Raw genomic sequence first — 15,417 nt, 5'->3', positions numbered from 1 at the left:
CTTGGAAAAGGTGCAAAAAGCGGAAAAGTAGTTTGCTTTCAGAATTAAAGCGTCACATTTCTCCTGCAAAATATCAGTTTCAAAAGCAGCTACTTTTAGTTTGAAGGCTGATGCTCACAGCTTGTGATTTCTTAGTTTTACAGTCAGTTGGCGAATAGTTGGAGTGTATTTTTTTGTTATTAGATAACAAGTCAATATCATCCAGGCAAACTGTAGAAACTTAGATACCTGTGTTTGCTAGGAGATTGCTGGCCAGTCTCTAGGACCGTATGAGTGAGGCTGTACGATATCCATATTTGTATAGAGGAAAGAGAAACCAGCATCTGAAAGTTTTTGTTTAAAGTAGCCTGAGCCTACTTTTTGCCATGTTTAATATGCTGTTGACCAACAAAACACTAGGGGTCATTCTGCTTTCTCACCGATGGAAATGTTACCCTTGGATTAAACTTGGAAGAGTGTGGAGGGTAAAATGATAAAAGAAGCTCACAGACATTTACCTGCTCTATTGTTACATAAGCTCAATCAGACATCACACAGACTTCGTTCTAAGAAGCTTGTCAAGTTTGATCCAACTAATTCAGACTTTTGCATTCTACACGCCCAGCATGTCTACAAAAGTCAGCGCTGTGGTGAATGAACAGCTGTATGTTGCGTGCTCTGTACAATGCAATATTCCCATTTGACTATTGCCAGATTGCCTTCTTTTCATCTAGCTGCTCACATGAATCTCAGCTAGTGGCACTGAAGCACATTCTCGCAGAAACTAAAACCGCTCAACGTGCAGTTGGTGCTTCATATGCATAATTTAGCAGAGAAAACATAAATGTGACAGTCCTGAATAAAGCAGTTGGCTTTATTCTGAACATCTGAGCTAATTATCAACCCCATACAGTCTCACACAGCACAGCGGATCCACCCTCCACAAGCTCCTTTGCAACATATGCTTAGTAAACACTTTCAGGGCCTTCTTCTCCTCTGTGACTGTGGTCAAGCATTAACTTTAATCTGCCAGTACCTTCAGATCCCCTTTCGGCATCTCTCTCACACACACACACACACACACACACACACACACACACACACACACACACACACACACACACACACACACACACACACACACACACACACACACACACACACACACACACACACACACACACCTTCGTAAAACTGAAAAGGTTATATTTAAGAGGGGGCTAGCTTTTTGGCACATTTCCGATCAACTCTTCCGTTTTAAATGCATCCCACGTTCGGACAAACCCAAAGAACGACCTCAGTGGACTCCCGCTGTACAGCCGGAACAGTTCTGCTCCACGGCCTAAAGTGACGGCCTCGAGATCAGAGTGGCCGTAGGTGTGTTATGCAAGCCTAATGGATAAAAAGATCATTGTTTTCAAGACGCCTACAGGGATATTTCATGTAACAGATCCACTTGTGAAATCGCAGCTTTTTAACATTTGAGTCTTGGCTTCAGAGGTGGTGAACACTGCTGTGAGAGGGGAACATGAGTCTTAAGTCCTCTGAAGGTGCCATAAATAATTATTTTCAACCCTCTTTAAAAAACTAAAATAATATGCAATATGGTTAAATCAGAAAAAGCAGGAATTATCCAAGAGATAGACTAATGAAATGGTTTGTGTTACTTGAGCTTTTCAACTATTCTAAAATGGTGATGATGATAACGCTTTCTACCCAAGGTTATTGAGCCTACTGTGATACAGGTCAAAAGCTTTAAAAGGACATGACTTATGCTAATCTTTTAATTATGATGAGGAATCCATACAATTTAGTCAAGGTGTCTCTACTTGCAAAGTACAAGTGTTACAGTGTAAGCTACTATAATGTGGTTTTACACAGCTTCAAACCATGCCTATGTATCCCGCTTTTTACCCTATGACAGCTGGGATAGGCTCTAGCTTCCCCTCTATGTAACCCTTAATTGCAGGGCTCGCAAAATTTCAAATCCCTGGTAGCCCTTTGGGCAGGGACTCTTCAGTTTTTGGTAGCCCAAAATAAATTTAAGTAGCCCGAATAAAAAAGAGAGCAATTTTTTGATTGATGTTTTGTTTCCTGTTTTGTTCTGTTACAATATTACAATTATACATTAAAGTATAATATTGTAACGGAAACAAAACATTAATCAAAAAATTGTTGAAACACAAATTACAACATTGTATAAAAATTACAAACATCAGCTTAAATACTTGGTTCTAATTGAACAGAAATTTCTATGAACTTGTAAGAACTGTGTAGGACATGAATCAGTCTGTGTCAGATCCTGAATTTGAAATTTCCACTGAAAAACTGGTCCCAGTGACAAAGGCACTTGTCGACTCAGAAATCGAGGGAAAACCAACGACACACCCGGCAGAACATTATGTTATTTACACGGGTGCACATATGTGGTCCGCATGTGCGCATTCGCTGTCAAAATAAAAGACGCGCACCAGATTAGAAGTTGCAACGTGTGTTTGCGTCCATATAAAAGCACTGTTTTTGTCCGCTAGAGTGGGATTTTCACGGCACATTCTGCTCCACATCTCTGTGCGTTCATCATTTGTTTGAAGCCAGCTCACCTCCTGCAACTACTTTTCCGAGAATACGTGCTTCTTTTGTGGTTCGGACTCCTTCTGACATTTGTTTGGAGGTGGAGGAACACCAAAGTAATTGCTTAAAGGAGCTTGCTTCTTCGACATCTTTAAGAGTTCTAAACAAATGTCTGTCCTCCTCCAGAAAATCTTATGTACGCAAACACGCGTTGCAACTTCTTATCTTGTGCGCGTTTTTTATTTTGACAGCGAATGCGCACCTGCGGACCACTTATGTGCACCCCTGGTTATTTAGCTCGTCATATTGCAGCCACAGAAATTCTTTGTCCATGAAACCATAAAGCTGCACTTTATTTTTGCCTTATAGTCTGATTTGTCATAACTTCTCCGTTTTGCAGTAAGCTTTTCTTTGGCTGTCACTTCTTCACCCTGACCTGTCTTATTTGGCTCAGCAGAACTAAAATATATATCCTGCTGCTTTTACACAGGCACTCACATAACGCTCAGCGATTCTCTGCGCGATCAACCTCTCACATGTTTGAGCTTGCTGCGGGAGAGTTCACTTGTCATGTTTGCATAGTAAGCTAACGATTGATAAGACGATGTCAGAGGAATTGGTGCACAAATTATCATCACTCACAGATCAGTGCTGTCGCTCTCTATACACAGTTTGCGCGATTGCAAAGTGAAAGCAAAAAACAAGCGCAAATTCAAACGCGATTTCAATATGTCACATATTGACAGTGGCTCACCGATGCCAATGACATAATTACCCAGCTACATTTCCGAAAGAATGCAAAAGCATTGACATATATTTTTCCTTTCTATGATAGCCCGACGGGCAGGGCAGAGATAGATTTTGGTAGCCCGACTGGCAAGATCGCTAGCCCCGGGACGTCGGGCTAGCAATTTTGCGAGCCCTGAATTGGATAAGTGTATTAGGAATGGACAGATGTACATTCACCTTTTTGCAGTGTTGGTGATATAGTTTGAGAATTTCAGAATGTAAAAATGTATTTTAATAAAAACTGTTTATAATTTTTAAAGGCGACATGTATTTTATTCTCGACCTAGTCACCTAATGTATTTCTCTTGAACTGCAGAGAAGTCATGTTGATGTCCCAGCAACATTCTTGTACATGAGAATTAACCAATTTGCAAAGGTAAATGTTAAAATGACTATCTGTATTAAATAACTGATTTTAAAAAAAGATATAAATTAAAATTAAATAGTTATGCCAAAAACATAAGTAAAATCTGTTTTAGAAACCGAAGGAACAATGATAAAGTTACAATTTTCTTTAGTGAAATCGCATAACTGCATGCAAACATTTGCTGCTGTGCAACATTTTTACAAGCCAATTTTAATAAAAGTTAAGAAGCTGATAAGACAGGAAACAAATCTTGGTGAGAGAGACATTTGTCTCTTTATTTTAAATTAGCTTGGAAGGAAAGCAGATGCTTGCATGTTACTGCCAAAAATCACACCTTCAAACAGCATTCAAAATGGCCGATGATCTTACCTGCTTCTGGGCAGGAACATGGATTCTTTGATGAAAACTGAGCCAGACAACAGGATGTACCAGCAGCTTCCTATGTCATCAGGGCTGAAAGACAGAAAGAGATACATTAGTTCAGAATGTATTAATGGTGATATTTTGACACGAAGCAGCCAAAAATATAATTAAGGTTGATGAACGAAATGAGAATTTTTGTAGATTTGGATAGATGAGCCTATAACTGATGAAAAGAACCCAAAGAAACCCAAAATGCTCTGGGTCTCAATCTGTTATTTGCAGGATGTGTAAAACAAACAGGATCCAAAGGGTCAGCAATTCAACATCCTACTGGCATCGTAAGACACCGCCAGGCATCCTAATGCATCACAGCTATTCTGGCTATTAAAAACAGATTTGCAAGTAAGGTGAAATATTTCATTTGATTTGTTGCTGTGGATAATAAAAAGAAAAAACAATTCTTGACAGAAGTTCCCAAAAGGGCTCCCTGCTTAATCTATGCCACTACATGAGGGGCATGGATTCCATCATCAGTGGGTGTACAAGGCTCTCTGCAGACTTGTATGCACAACAACTACACTACAAGGCCACCAAAAGCACAAAGATCCTCCAGGTAGACTACAGAGTAGTATAATAAGAACAAGTAGTCTTCTGTGGAGTCTGCAGCTATCTTTGTGAATGCCCACAAGGCAGAACACTTCCTGCTTTTACCCTCTACGACAGTAAATTGAAAATGTTTATGTACAAATCAATATATTGATGGAGCTTATTTGCTGTGTCAGTTTACTTATCACCATTTTCTGTGCAGGTACTGTGACTTAATGCATCAGTGATGCAAGACTGCTCGCTGCGCCAAATGATTAATAAAATTACAAAAAATGTAAAAAAGCGAGAAACTGAAAGGAAGGGAGAGAGAGAACTGTGAATGAACTGAAGACTCATTTCTGTCCCCACACAAACAGGAAAATGGGCCTCTGAAATAAACTCACACTGACCTCTGGATGATGCAGCTGATTGTCAAGTCATTTTCCAGGGAAAATGACAAGTAAAAAACAACAACACTAAACATCAAGACTGTGCACTTTTTTCAGCTTTAAGGATTGTGTGGCAGTTCATGTGAACCACAGGCCTTACTAAGGAACATCAAAAGACTCCACTGAGGAGAATTTGCCTACAGATAAACAACTCACTAAATATAATTTTCAGAAATCACATTTGGTACGTCAGTGTTAATAAACTACGCTGCTAATGTTGAAAGGATATCCTCAGATTTTAAAATTCATCAGTTTTGTCTCTGTAATCATCTCGCTTATCCTTGGGTCTTCACAGATACCGCAGGGATTGCGCCGAGATAATCTCAAAAGGCTGAACCTCTATCAGTGGTACATGCAGGATTATCAAAGAGACATACATATTAACCTAATGAGAATGTAAACAAAGAAAGAAAGAACAATAATCATAAATAATAATAATGCTTGCTTTCGTCTATACGCAATCAATTCAATGCAGAGCGCTTCAAGGGGAGTCAACATATATAACTGCTGTGCTGGTGAGATAAAGTATAAGGAAGCAAAATGCTGCTGTACCAGCATAAATTGTGAGTTATGTGTTACTGGATTTAGTTAAGTATAAGCTTATATCAAAACAGATTACACCGGAGACACTGTGCTGCATTTTTCAGGTAATTACAACAGTGATCAGTGAATTTTTTGACTGCTTTGTGAGTCCCAAAAAAAAGCCATCGCTGACAGCCTTGTCAATCAGACGTGTTGGGAAACGCACCTCTGACAGTAAAGAAGCAAAAATCCAGAGAAGGAAATATTCCCGTCACATGTAACACTGATACCAACCTTCAGCAGTATGGGAAATCTGACATGAATCATGAAGTCCTAGCAGTTATGGGCAAAACATGCCAGTACTTGTAAACTGCTGTAATTTATGCTACCATAACTTAATTCACCATAGCAGCTAATGGTTACTTTGTTAGTTAATATCTCTCAGCTGGCCTGGGAACGCCTTAGTGTTCCCCCGGATAAGCTGGAGGAGATGGCTGGGGAGAGGTCTGGCTTCTCTGCGTAGGCTGCTGCCCCCGCGCCCCGGATAAAGCGGAAGAAGATGGATGGATGTTAGTTAATGTTTCCAAATGTATCTGTTAATTACACAATTTAAAGCTGGTTGAACCCCCCTACTTGTTCAGTCTTTTTCCTAGCTGGGTTGTCATGAACTTTAACATATTAACTGTGGCCTGTAGAGTTTAAGATCTACCTCTTGCGTTTTGCGCAGTTTATCAAATAACATTTTAAGAAACCTAACAATCCCATATAAGCACAAGTTTAAGTGACACTGAAGTTTATGCTTCATTAAAAGGCAAAAAACGTAATTCTCTTTGCTATGAATGCACAAAATGATCTTAACAGCAGGCTAAAATAAATGCTTCTCTATATGACGCCTGCCTCCACCAGTCTGTTTATTAGTCTGTACTTTAAAATGTCACCGTCTCACAGAAGCTGAACGTCTGCAGAAATCAAATCTCTTACTTGAAGTTTCTCTGGTGTTAATAAAACATCAGCTTGAGTTATTATTTCTGAGCATAATCCTGGTTCAAGTAAGACGTTTTAATTGGCAAGATAATGGAAATTAATAACCAGTCACATCTGCAAGGTGGGACTGGTTTTTACTAACAGAAAGGTAAAAGATGGGTGCCCTTATTATACATCTTGTTCTTCACAGAAATGTATATCCACACCCACCATCACTGTGCTGACTGAGTTTTTTCCCCTTTTAATCAAAGGGAACAAAGTCTTGCCCCTCCTTCCTCCTCTCCACATTTTCCTTGCACAACTAATGAGGCTGCAGACAGCACACCCTACTGACACACAGCAAATTCTTCCTCCACAATCATCCCTTCTCTTTTTCCCCCTTTTCTCCACTGATCTCCATCTGGTTCCCTGCAGACTCGTTCAGTCCTTTATATGGTTCTTCTTTACATTTGGATACGACACGAAATGAAATGTTCAATTATTAATTGCCGGCATGTAGGGAGGGAAGCGAGGGAAGCACCTCACATGGCTGAGAAGTAGGAGGAGAAGATACAACACCAAAAAAGTAGGAGATAGAAGACTCTTATGTGGAGCGACAGCTTGACTGAACTGGGTCATGAGTACTGGAAGCGGTAGTCAAATGCTAAGCATCATCCACCAAAACCCTCACAGGGAAACCTTTAACAGTGGGGGATCTGGTTGATCGCCATGGAGGCAGCAGCAGGGGTAAAATGGGGACAAAATTTTATGACAGATTTTCACAAAATTAGGTTTGACTTTTACAAACTGTTTCATTAAAGAATAATTGCCTTTTGCAAATAGTAAAGGGAATCATAGTTGGCTCTTAGAAAAAATATTTTACAGGCTCAAAAATTCACGGTTTAACTGTTCTGAACATTATGGTTTGGGGGGTTTTCCCGTTTTCCTAGTGTGCTACAGATTTTTTATAAAAGAGTTACTAAGCCCAAAGTCCACACCAACATTTCAGTACATTTCTTTTATTAGATGGTCTGACTTTATAACACACATTACAGTTGTCAAAAAAAGTCTTTACATTTCTGCAAGTGTAGTTTTTGACTTTCATTAAATTAACTGCAAATGCAAGTCTTTCTATGCAACAGAATATTGTAAAATAAATGCATAAAAAAGGCCAATTTTCGATATATATTATTACAACACACACACAAACAAACAATCAGGAGTTTCAAAACACTAGAAGTGTTTCTACACTCGCATTGAGGGACATATAAGCAACTCTGACTATTTTAACTTGTCATGCTGCTTTCACCATGGACTCGGGAGACTGGCAGTCTCACAATGTTGTGTTGATATTTTGAAATAAAGCATTCAAAGTTTTCAACTGTCCAACAAACACAAAATTAAAAAGAAAAAGAAAAAAAAAAGGTCAGGAGACGACAGAGTCTACTGGTTAATGTCCAGCGCTTAAAACTTTTGACCAAACTACTTTTTTTTGCATAACTCCAAAATATTTCCTTTCAACACAGGATATAACAAAAAAAAGAAAAAAAAAATCTTATTCTAAAAATAAACATCCATCTGTCATTTTTCTGTCATTATAAAGCAGCTCTACCAGATACTTAGCAAATGACTAACGTCTCCATGTCACTGCCACACAAGCTGAACAGAATTTACTGGAATGAATAATTATATAAGCTGACTGGTCGCTGTGATGAGTTTTTCAGCTCTTTCTCCCAGAGTTTTCCTTCATCTACCTTCCCATGACGCCGTTTATGAAGGAAAGCAGCTTCACGCTGTCACATGGAACAGGAGCTGCCTGTGAGGGCAACTGTCTGACAGCTGCTCCCTCTGAACCTTAGCCAGGGGTTAAAATATCAGTCTGTTAAGTGTTCTTCTTTAATATTGTCAGAATATATTGGATAAAATGTGTTTTCTCCTCGACAGAAATAAGTTGCTTCAGCAAATCATTTTTAAAAACACTAATTAAAACAAAAAAATAATTCATTGATTTACAAAAAAAGAAAAAAAAGACCTCAGTTCATTATGACAAACATTATCTGCTTTTTTACAATTACTGTCCATTCAAAGTCCCAAGGCAATTTTAATTTGTCCAACCAAAAACAAAACAAAACGCACAAATTGCACAGGATCAGAAGTTAATGTGAAACCACATTAATGGCTTCAAAATATATATATATAATAATATAATGCTTGTTTTAATGGTACTGTAGTTGTGTTAATTTGGGTAGGTATTTGCCTACAGAGGGGAGATTTCAACCTAGACTATGTTCACCATTGCAGTTCTCCAAAAAACCTACCAGCGCATAACTCAACTATACCGCTCGAATGCTGCCTGGTTGGCAAGTGGGTCAGACTGGGGAAGGGAGTGACAGCAGTGATGACTAGTAACAGGAGAGGTATCACACACACACACACAAAAAAAAAATCCCTGAACTTCAGCTCTTTGCATGTTATAAATCTGCTCTTCTCCACAGTGGCTAAAGGACCGACAACAACACAACCAAAGTAGCCCATAAACCAGCTGTTCTTTAGTCACTGCCTCTATCTGGCAACCAATGCTCTCTGCCGATAGCTCCCTGTGGTCTGCAACGCACAATGCCCTGCAAATAAATACAGTTGGATTTTTCACTCAGCAGAGGGTCAAAAGTCAAGGGTTTCATTTATAGAGCTGACATGGAAGAGGTTAAAGACCAGCCAGATGATGCTAACCCTCTTCACCAGCCAATGTGCCAGGTCAGCCACCATCGAGGGTTTAGCCTCTCTGGATGGTAAATCCAGAGAGGTTCAGATTTGCAGAATGCAGGATGCGATGTTTTCATGTGATACCGAATGTGTCTTTATGAGTGTGCAGCCCAAGGCAGTACTTTTTAAAACTATCACCCTTATCATCCAATCGTTACTGCAGGCCTGCCAACAGCCATGCAGGGCCTGCAAAGTTATAAGCGTGGAAGTCATTACAAAGGTCACTTCAGCAGGACTGCATGTTTGCTGAACAGAAATAAATATACAAATAGACAGCTGGGATTCAGTTCTATGTAAAATGTCCTTTTGAGGCAGTCAACTTTAGCTCCAACTAAAAAAAATGCATAAATACATAAATAAATAAAGTCTCCTAAATGTCTTGGAAATTATTCTGACATTTGATTAATTGTCACTGTAGACCAACTTTAAATGCGGTTTACATTTTTTTTTAAACTAATTTCTTTAGTATTGCAATGCTTTACACTATATGTGGTTTTCTGGGATACAACTTAATATTGATACTATCAAAATTTCATTTCCCCATTAACTTTTAGAGCCCTCACTTTGCAGCCTATTATTGCCACTGTTATAAACAGATGAGGAGAGAAAGAGACTGGTAAAAGCTTGTGTTTTCAGTATAGCAGGCTGATTAAAACCCTGCAGAGAAAGCTCAGTCTGATCGTCTGCTGTTTAATACACAGCTCTTATAAGGGAGAGCATTGACCATTTTTTATAGGTTAATACAGCTTGGCACGCATATACAAATACATGCAAACACACAGCTGTACACAGACGCAACCAGAAACACTGGCGTAAGCGTGCACAGTTGTGCAAATCAAATGAGGCAATTTCCCAAAAACAAAATAGCATGCTGCGTTTCTGTGCTTTAGCTCAGGGGTAAATTAGCACACTACCTGCAGTTATGCTCTCCGCTTTGTTTGTGACCACACCAAGGAGCTAGTGCTGAAAATGACAGTTTCATGTGAAATTTTATCCACATTTTTTTTTCATTGTTTTCATTTTCATAAAGATGTTTGACAACACTGAAACCATAGAGAAAGACAGCAGCTCAAGAGCTTCTTTCCCAGTTCAGTGAGAAAATACTGTATTAATGTACTTTAAAGGTCCTATCTGACAACCAACATTCAGTAGACTTTAAAATCCACACTAATTTTGTAATTTATGTCACCACCACCACTTAAAGTGCCTACTCATACTCAACTGCAGATTTATGTTATGTTAACAGTTTTATGTTAACAGTTTTAACATAACCTCACAACCAACAAAGCACATAACAGTACAGTTACCTGCAAAGGCCTACACAAAGACAAAAGTAAGGAATTCAAAATGTACAAGACATTTCATTTTCAGCAACACTTCAAACTATTTTAGACAATTATTGCTATTTAAATAGCATTAGCACTACTGCAACCTCTATACTGTCAGTCCAGTCAGAGAATGTGTTAACCACACATTACTAGTAATAATAATAATTTGGTTTTTCTGAAGCAATAAAAAGCAGTCAGGTTTAACATTTATTAATGATGACTTGGCAAACAGTTACTGTAAGGGGCTATGATGACATTAAAAATACATTTTAACAACTTAGGTTAAAAGTGAACGAGCTAATTAACTGCTTATGTCAATATAAAGTTACATATATTATACTTGAAAGCTATATTTGAAAGCTGCGTTTTCATCTGAAAACGCTCCTGTCATGGTCCTGGGCCATGTGGGCCCAGTATTCTTAGTTTTCATGTATTTTTGTATTTTGTTCTTTATTTAGGCCATGCTTCCTGGGTTGATCTGTTACGTTGTTCCTTATGTGTTTTCCCGTTGTGACTCTCACCCCCTGTGTGCCCCTCTGTGTATCTGAGCCCTCGTCCCTCCTTATGTTTTATTCCATGTTTCCCCAGCCCGTTATGTCTGTGTTTTCCCCGTGCTCTCTCTCCTCCTGTCTGAACCTCTGTGCACTTCCTGTTTACTTTGTGACTCTCACGCCTGTACATGTCATGTTCAGTTCACCCCGCCCTGTCTCGTTATGATTATCAGCGTCACCTGTGTTCCCCGTGTGTTCAAACTTTCCTCGTTTACCCTGTGTGTATTTCTGTCTGCGTCTCCCTCTGTTCGGCGTCGCGTTCTCCCTCATGCCGTGTGTGGTTCTCCCCGTGTCTTCCGGTATATGTTACTTTAGCTTTTCCCAGTTTAGTGTAGTTTTGCATTGCTTTTGTATCATCGTTATTGTTTATCACCTGTCAGCAATAAAGCTGCATTTTGAGTTTATCCCCCGTGTCTGTGAGTTTGCAATTTGGGTCCTCATCCTGCCTGCCACACGGCCGAATCATGACAGCTCCGCATTACACTATCGTTTTCAGTCGTTTTCACAGAGTTGTGCGTCCACATCGAAATGGCCGAAAACGTTCCAGCGCTGCGCATGTGTGAAACGCAAGACGATTCGACCTGCCTCATTTCTGTCTGCCGTTTATTTACTTTTCAGGACTTTGAAACATCGCGGCAAAATGTTGAGGAAAAGCACCGAGTTTTTGAAATGGACTAACAATGAGGTGGCGTTGTTGCTGCGAGTAACACAAAAGTACAAAGTTGCAAAAGCGATTGAGAGTTAAAGAATTTGAAGAAAAGCTATCTGGAGCATGTACAAACTGATATTCATCTTTTTTAGGGCTGTCGAAATTGAGAGGAATCAAAACAACCGCTGTATAATGCCCTCTGCTATCTTTGTTTATTTGGTCACATGACTGCATCACATGACTAAAATATGTCATCGTTTTAGAAAGTCTGCGTTTTCGTGTGTCCACACTGCGACGGGACAGCTGCGTTTTTCCTTGAGGAGTGTTTCTGAGTGTGTGTACAGTAAGTGTTGTGGGGCACCTAAAGGAATCTTGCTGAAGCTGGACTGTACTGTGGCCACCATTTAGTCTGCATTCCTATTGTTTAATCAGCTCCCCCACTGCCAAGTGGGCTTCTAATGAGGTGTTGACTCTTCCACACCATCCATCAACACACACAAACACATACACACACGCACGCACACGGGGGATACGAAGGCAGGAAAAGGGATGTTGTCCCCTCTGTAGCCCCCCGAGACACTGACAGAGTTAATTAACTGTCTTAATTCTCACTCTGGGTGTTTGGAAGACTTCGATACGTGACAGCAGTCAAACACTGTGTGTGTTTTGTGCTTACCACAGTTGTGCCAGCTTTTTCAAAATGGATCCAACACACACACACGCACTCTCTGAAAGCTGTCAATGCAGCTTTCTGATCACATTAACCCTCCAAACAGATAGCTCACAGGAGGAAGCATGTAAGCATCACCACTAGTGCCTTGCTGGCTCTCTCCAAACTGAAGAAAATGCTTTTAAGAGCTATTCCAGCTTTTGTTGACAATTTAGATCAGTCACTTATTGAATCGCACTGAAATATGACTGGATATAATTTCTATGTTCGCTATCCTTCAGTTGTGCTATAGAGTGATCTGCCTCATACTGCTTCTGCACTTTAATGACATTTATTTTTATTAAGTCACCGGGGTTACTCTTCTGTACGCAGTTGGCATGTTTCTTCCCATCAATAACACCGATTTGTATCCTGAAGCAAAGGGTGCTTTGATTACAAAGAACTGAAAATACTGTTACTTTGTCTACCCATCGGTTTTTTGCTTTGTTCATGCGGCTCTGGACAAATATTATGAATACCCAAGCAGACAGAGACAGTACTTACTAGTATAGCACTTCATTGGCCTCATGTCTCTCATAACGCACCGTCTCACACATGATCCTGCAGAGAGAGAGAGAGGAAACAGAGGGAAGAAAGAATCACAGTTAGGCCTCATATTTGTGTTTGAGTGAATTTATGATCAAATGTTATCAATGTTATGTTATTATAAATCTAGAACTAGCAAATTTCTGCATATCCTAGAGTCACCTTTAGCAACAGTCACTGACAGTCAGAAAGCCTGCTGCTGATTATAATTAAAATTTAGAGTGCTGGGACTTATAAAGAGTTGCAAGGTTGTCCATGTTAACTGGTTCACAGCGTATGGTTCTGGTTGTTGTAGTGCATTATGGTCTATCGAGGCTTTTGCTGATAGGTGAAGTGAGTTGCTTTTGCCTCATTATTTTCTCATTTTTCTTGGTTAAATTACACTTGGTATATAACCGTTATGACAAATCTTCTTTTCTAGGCAGATCTACAACATAAAGACTACAGTCCTTGTTCCTTATAAAATATGGTGAGCTTTATCCTCAAACTGCAGAGAAACATTTGTTTATGTCAGGGCATTGAATTTGCTGAAAATTAAAGCTTTACAAATCTCCTTTTTTATTTGGGTATGCTTTATAGTATTTTAACGTATTGATCACCAATTACATAATTGTTACTTCTAAACTTAATTCAGTAAAATATTTACATTTGCATCTGGAAGATTCCTTTCTAAAGAGGTAGGTTTTACGCATCTACGTTTAAGCTAAGCCACTGCAGTGATTTACTTTCTTACTTAACAAAAGCAGAGTGAGTATGTATTGGTATGTCCTCTAAAATAAAGCACACATTGACTATGTGGTCCCACTGCACCACTGGTTAAATGGTCTTTTTCTCAATTTTTACCCAGTTGTACTTTTACACATTTATTTATTAATTTTTTTTAACAGTGTCAAACATGATCTGCATGTCTTATGCACGATTTATAGTCCAAGTGGATGTCTGTAGCAAATATGAAGGAATTCCCTGAAGGAATTCTGATATATCCAGCTTGTGGGCCTGGGAAGAACAGACAGTCTGGCATTCTTGTTGCCTGTACAGAGGCAAAAAAATATATTTGATAATATTATAATCTGTAAACATAACTCTGCCCTGAAAAATCCAGCCTCACAGCTTCTTGTATTCTTTTTGTGCAGCAAGTTTTTTTTATAACTTTATATATATTTCATTTTTTATGTTCTAAATTCTGGAATCGAAACATTTTCACTTTAAGTCCATTCATGTCAGGCTTTCCCCAGATGCCTGTATAGAGAAGACAAACGCTCTTCAACAGTACATGCAAACCACTGTAGTAAACAGTAACTGATCAAAACACAAGCGCTTTCAAAAACAGCTGCGGGTGGACAGCATGTTGTAGCCTCTTTATACAAAGACCTAAAAACAATCCCAGCTCAAGAAAAACAAGTTACTGTGAAAAAGGATCACAGAAGAAAAACAACACATTCCTCCCAAAATGTTCAGACAACAGAAGTATAATATAATCCCATCGTTAGTGGGATGTCTGGCTAGAAGCTTTTTTTTCCTTTTCTTTTTTTTTAAAGTTACTGAAACTGAAGTTGGCAAAAGGGGTTGGTCTGTGGGACTACGGGGACATTCCTTTTCTGTACGATCCAAAACAAGGAGGAGGGAGAGGGGTTAGTGCTGGAGGCCTCTGAGGGGTCACACAGTGGAATGTTCTAGCTCGCGGGTCATGCACCGCCACATTGTTCCCTTGCTAGTATAATCCACATGTATGCACACGAGGCATGCTGGGAACAGACTTCTGACATGCAGTGTTTGGAAAGTGTGTGCCAGGCAGAGAAGATGGAGGAGCCAAAGGCAAACTGACGCATGAATAGTAGAGCAGGGAGGGCTCATTGCTTCAAGGTTTAAGCAGAGAGTATGGCCTCACGGGGACCCGGTCAGGTATAGGTACAGATTATTAGGGGAAAAGTGCAACAATGACTTCGCTTTAGTCATTTAGTCAGTTTACAGTTTAGTCATAGCAGATATTTTAGATGCTGGCTAAAGTTTCAAACAGATTTATACAACTGGGAAGAGAAAAAATTACTTCTGCAGTTTTAGAAGCTTGACATGGATAAGTGGTATTGAGGCTGGTAATGGTGGCAGGTATCATTTATTTTTATCTGGAGGAGAAAAGTCCTTTTATTTGTTCTCTTGAGAAGACAGAGGAGCCAAAATGGCTCATTTCAGCTGGTGCACCAACTCAAACCATCGAGATCTATCATAAAATAAGCTGTATGTCAAAAACTGAAAATAAGAAAAGCAGGTCAACTTTAAAGAAAT

At 39.4% G+C, this 15,417-nt stretch overlaps 1 protein-coding gene across 5 annotated transcripts in view; it reads right to left on the bottom strand.

Annotated features, from left to right (window-relative positions):
- Window positions 1–15,417, bottom strand: part of rapgef2b (Rap guanine nucleotide exchange factor 2b) — a 113,086-nt gene that overhangs the window by 68,015 nt on the left and 29,654 nt on the right. For all 5 annotated transcript variants that reach the window (XM_082505885.1, XM_082505882.1, XM_082505886.1 and 2 more), the window contains exons 3-4: window positions 13,093–13,149; window positions 4,076–4,159 (exon numbers count right to left, since the gene is read on the bottom strand). In XM_082505885.1, the coding sequence (XP_082362011.1) occupies window positions 4,076–4,159; window positions 13,093–13,149 (141 nt within the window). The remainder of the gene's footprint in view (window positions 1–4,075; window positions 4,160–13,092; window positions 13,150–15,417) is intronic.

Source organism: Aulonocara stuartgranti, assembly GCF_965226115.1.
Source record: "Aulonocara stuartgranti genome assembly, chromosome: 2".
Taxonomy (NCBI): Eukaryota; Metazoa; Chordata; class Actinopteri; order Cichliformes; family Cichlidae; genus Aulonocara; species Aulonocara stuartgranti.
The sequence above is the reverse complement of the archived record's forward strand: the minus strand, read 5'-3'. Positions and strand labels throughout refer to the sequence as shown.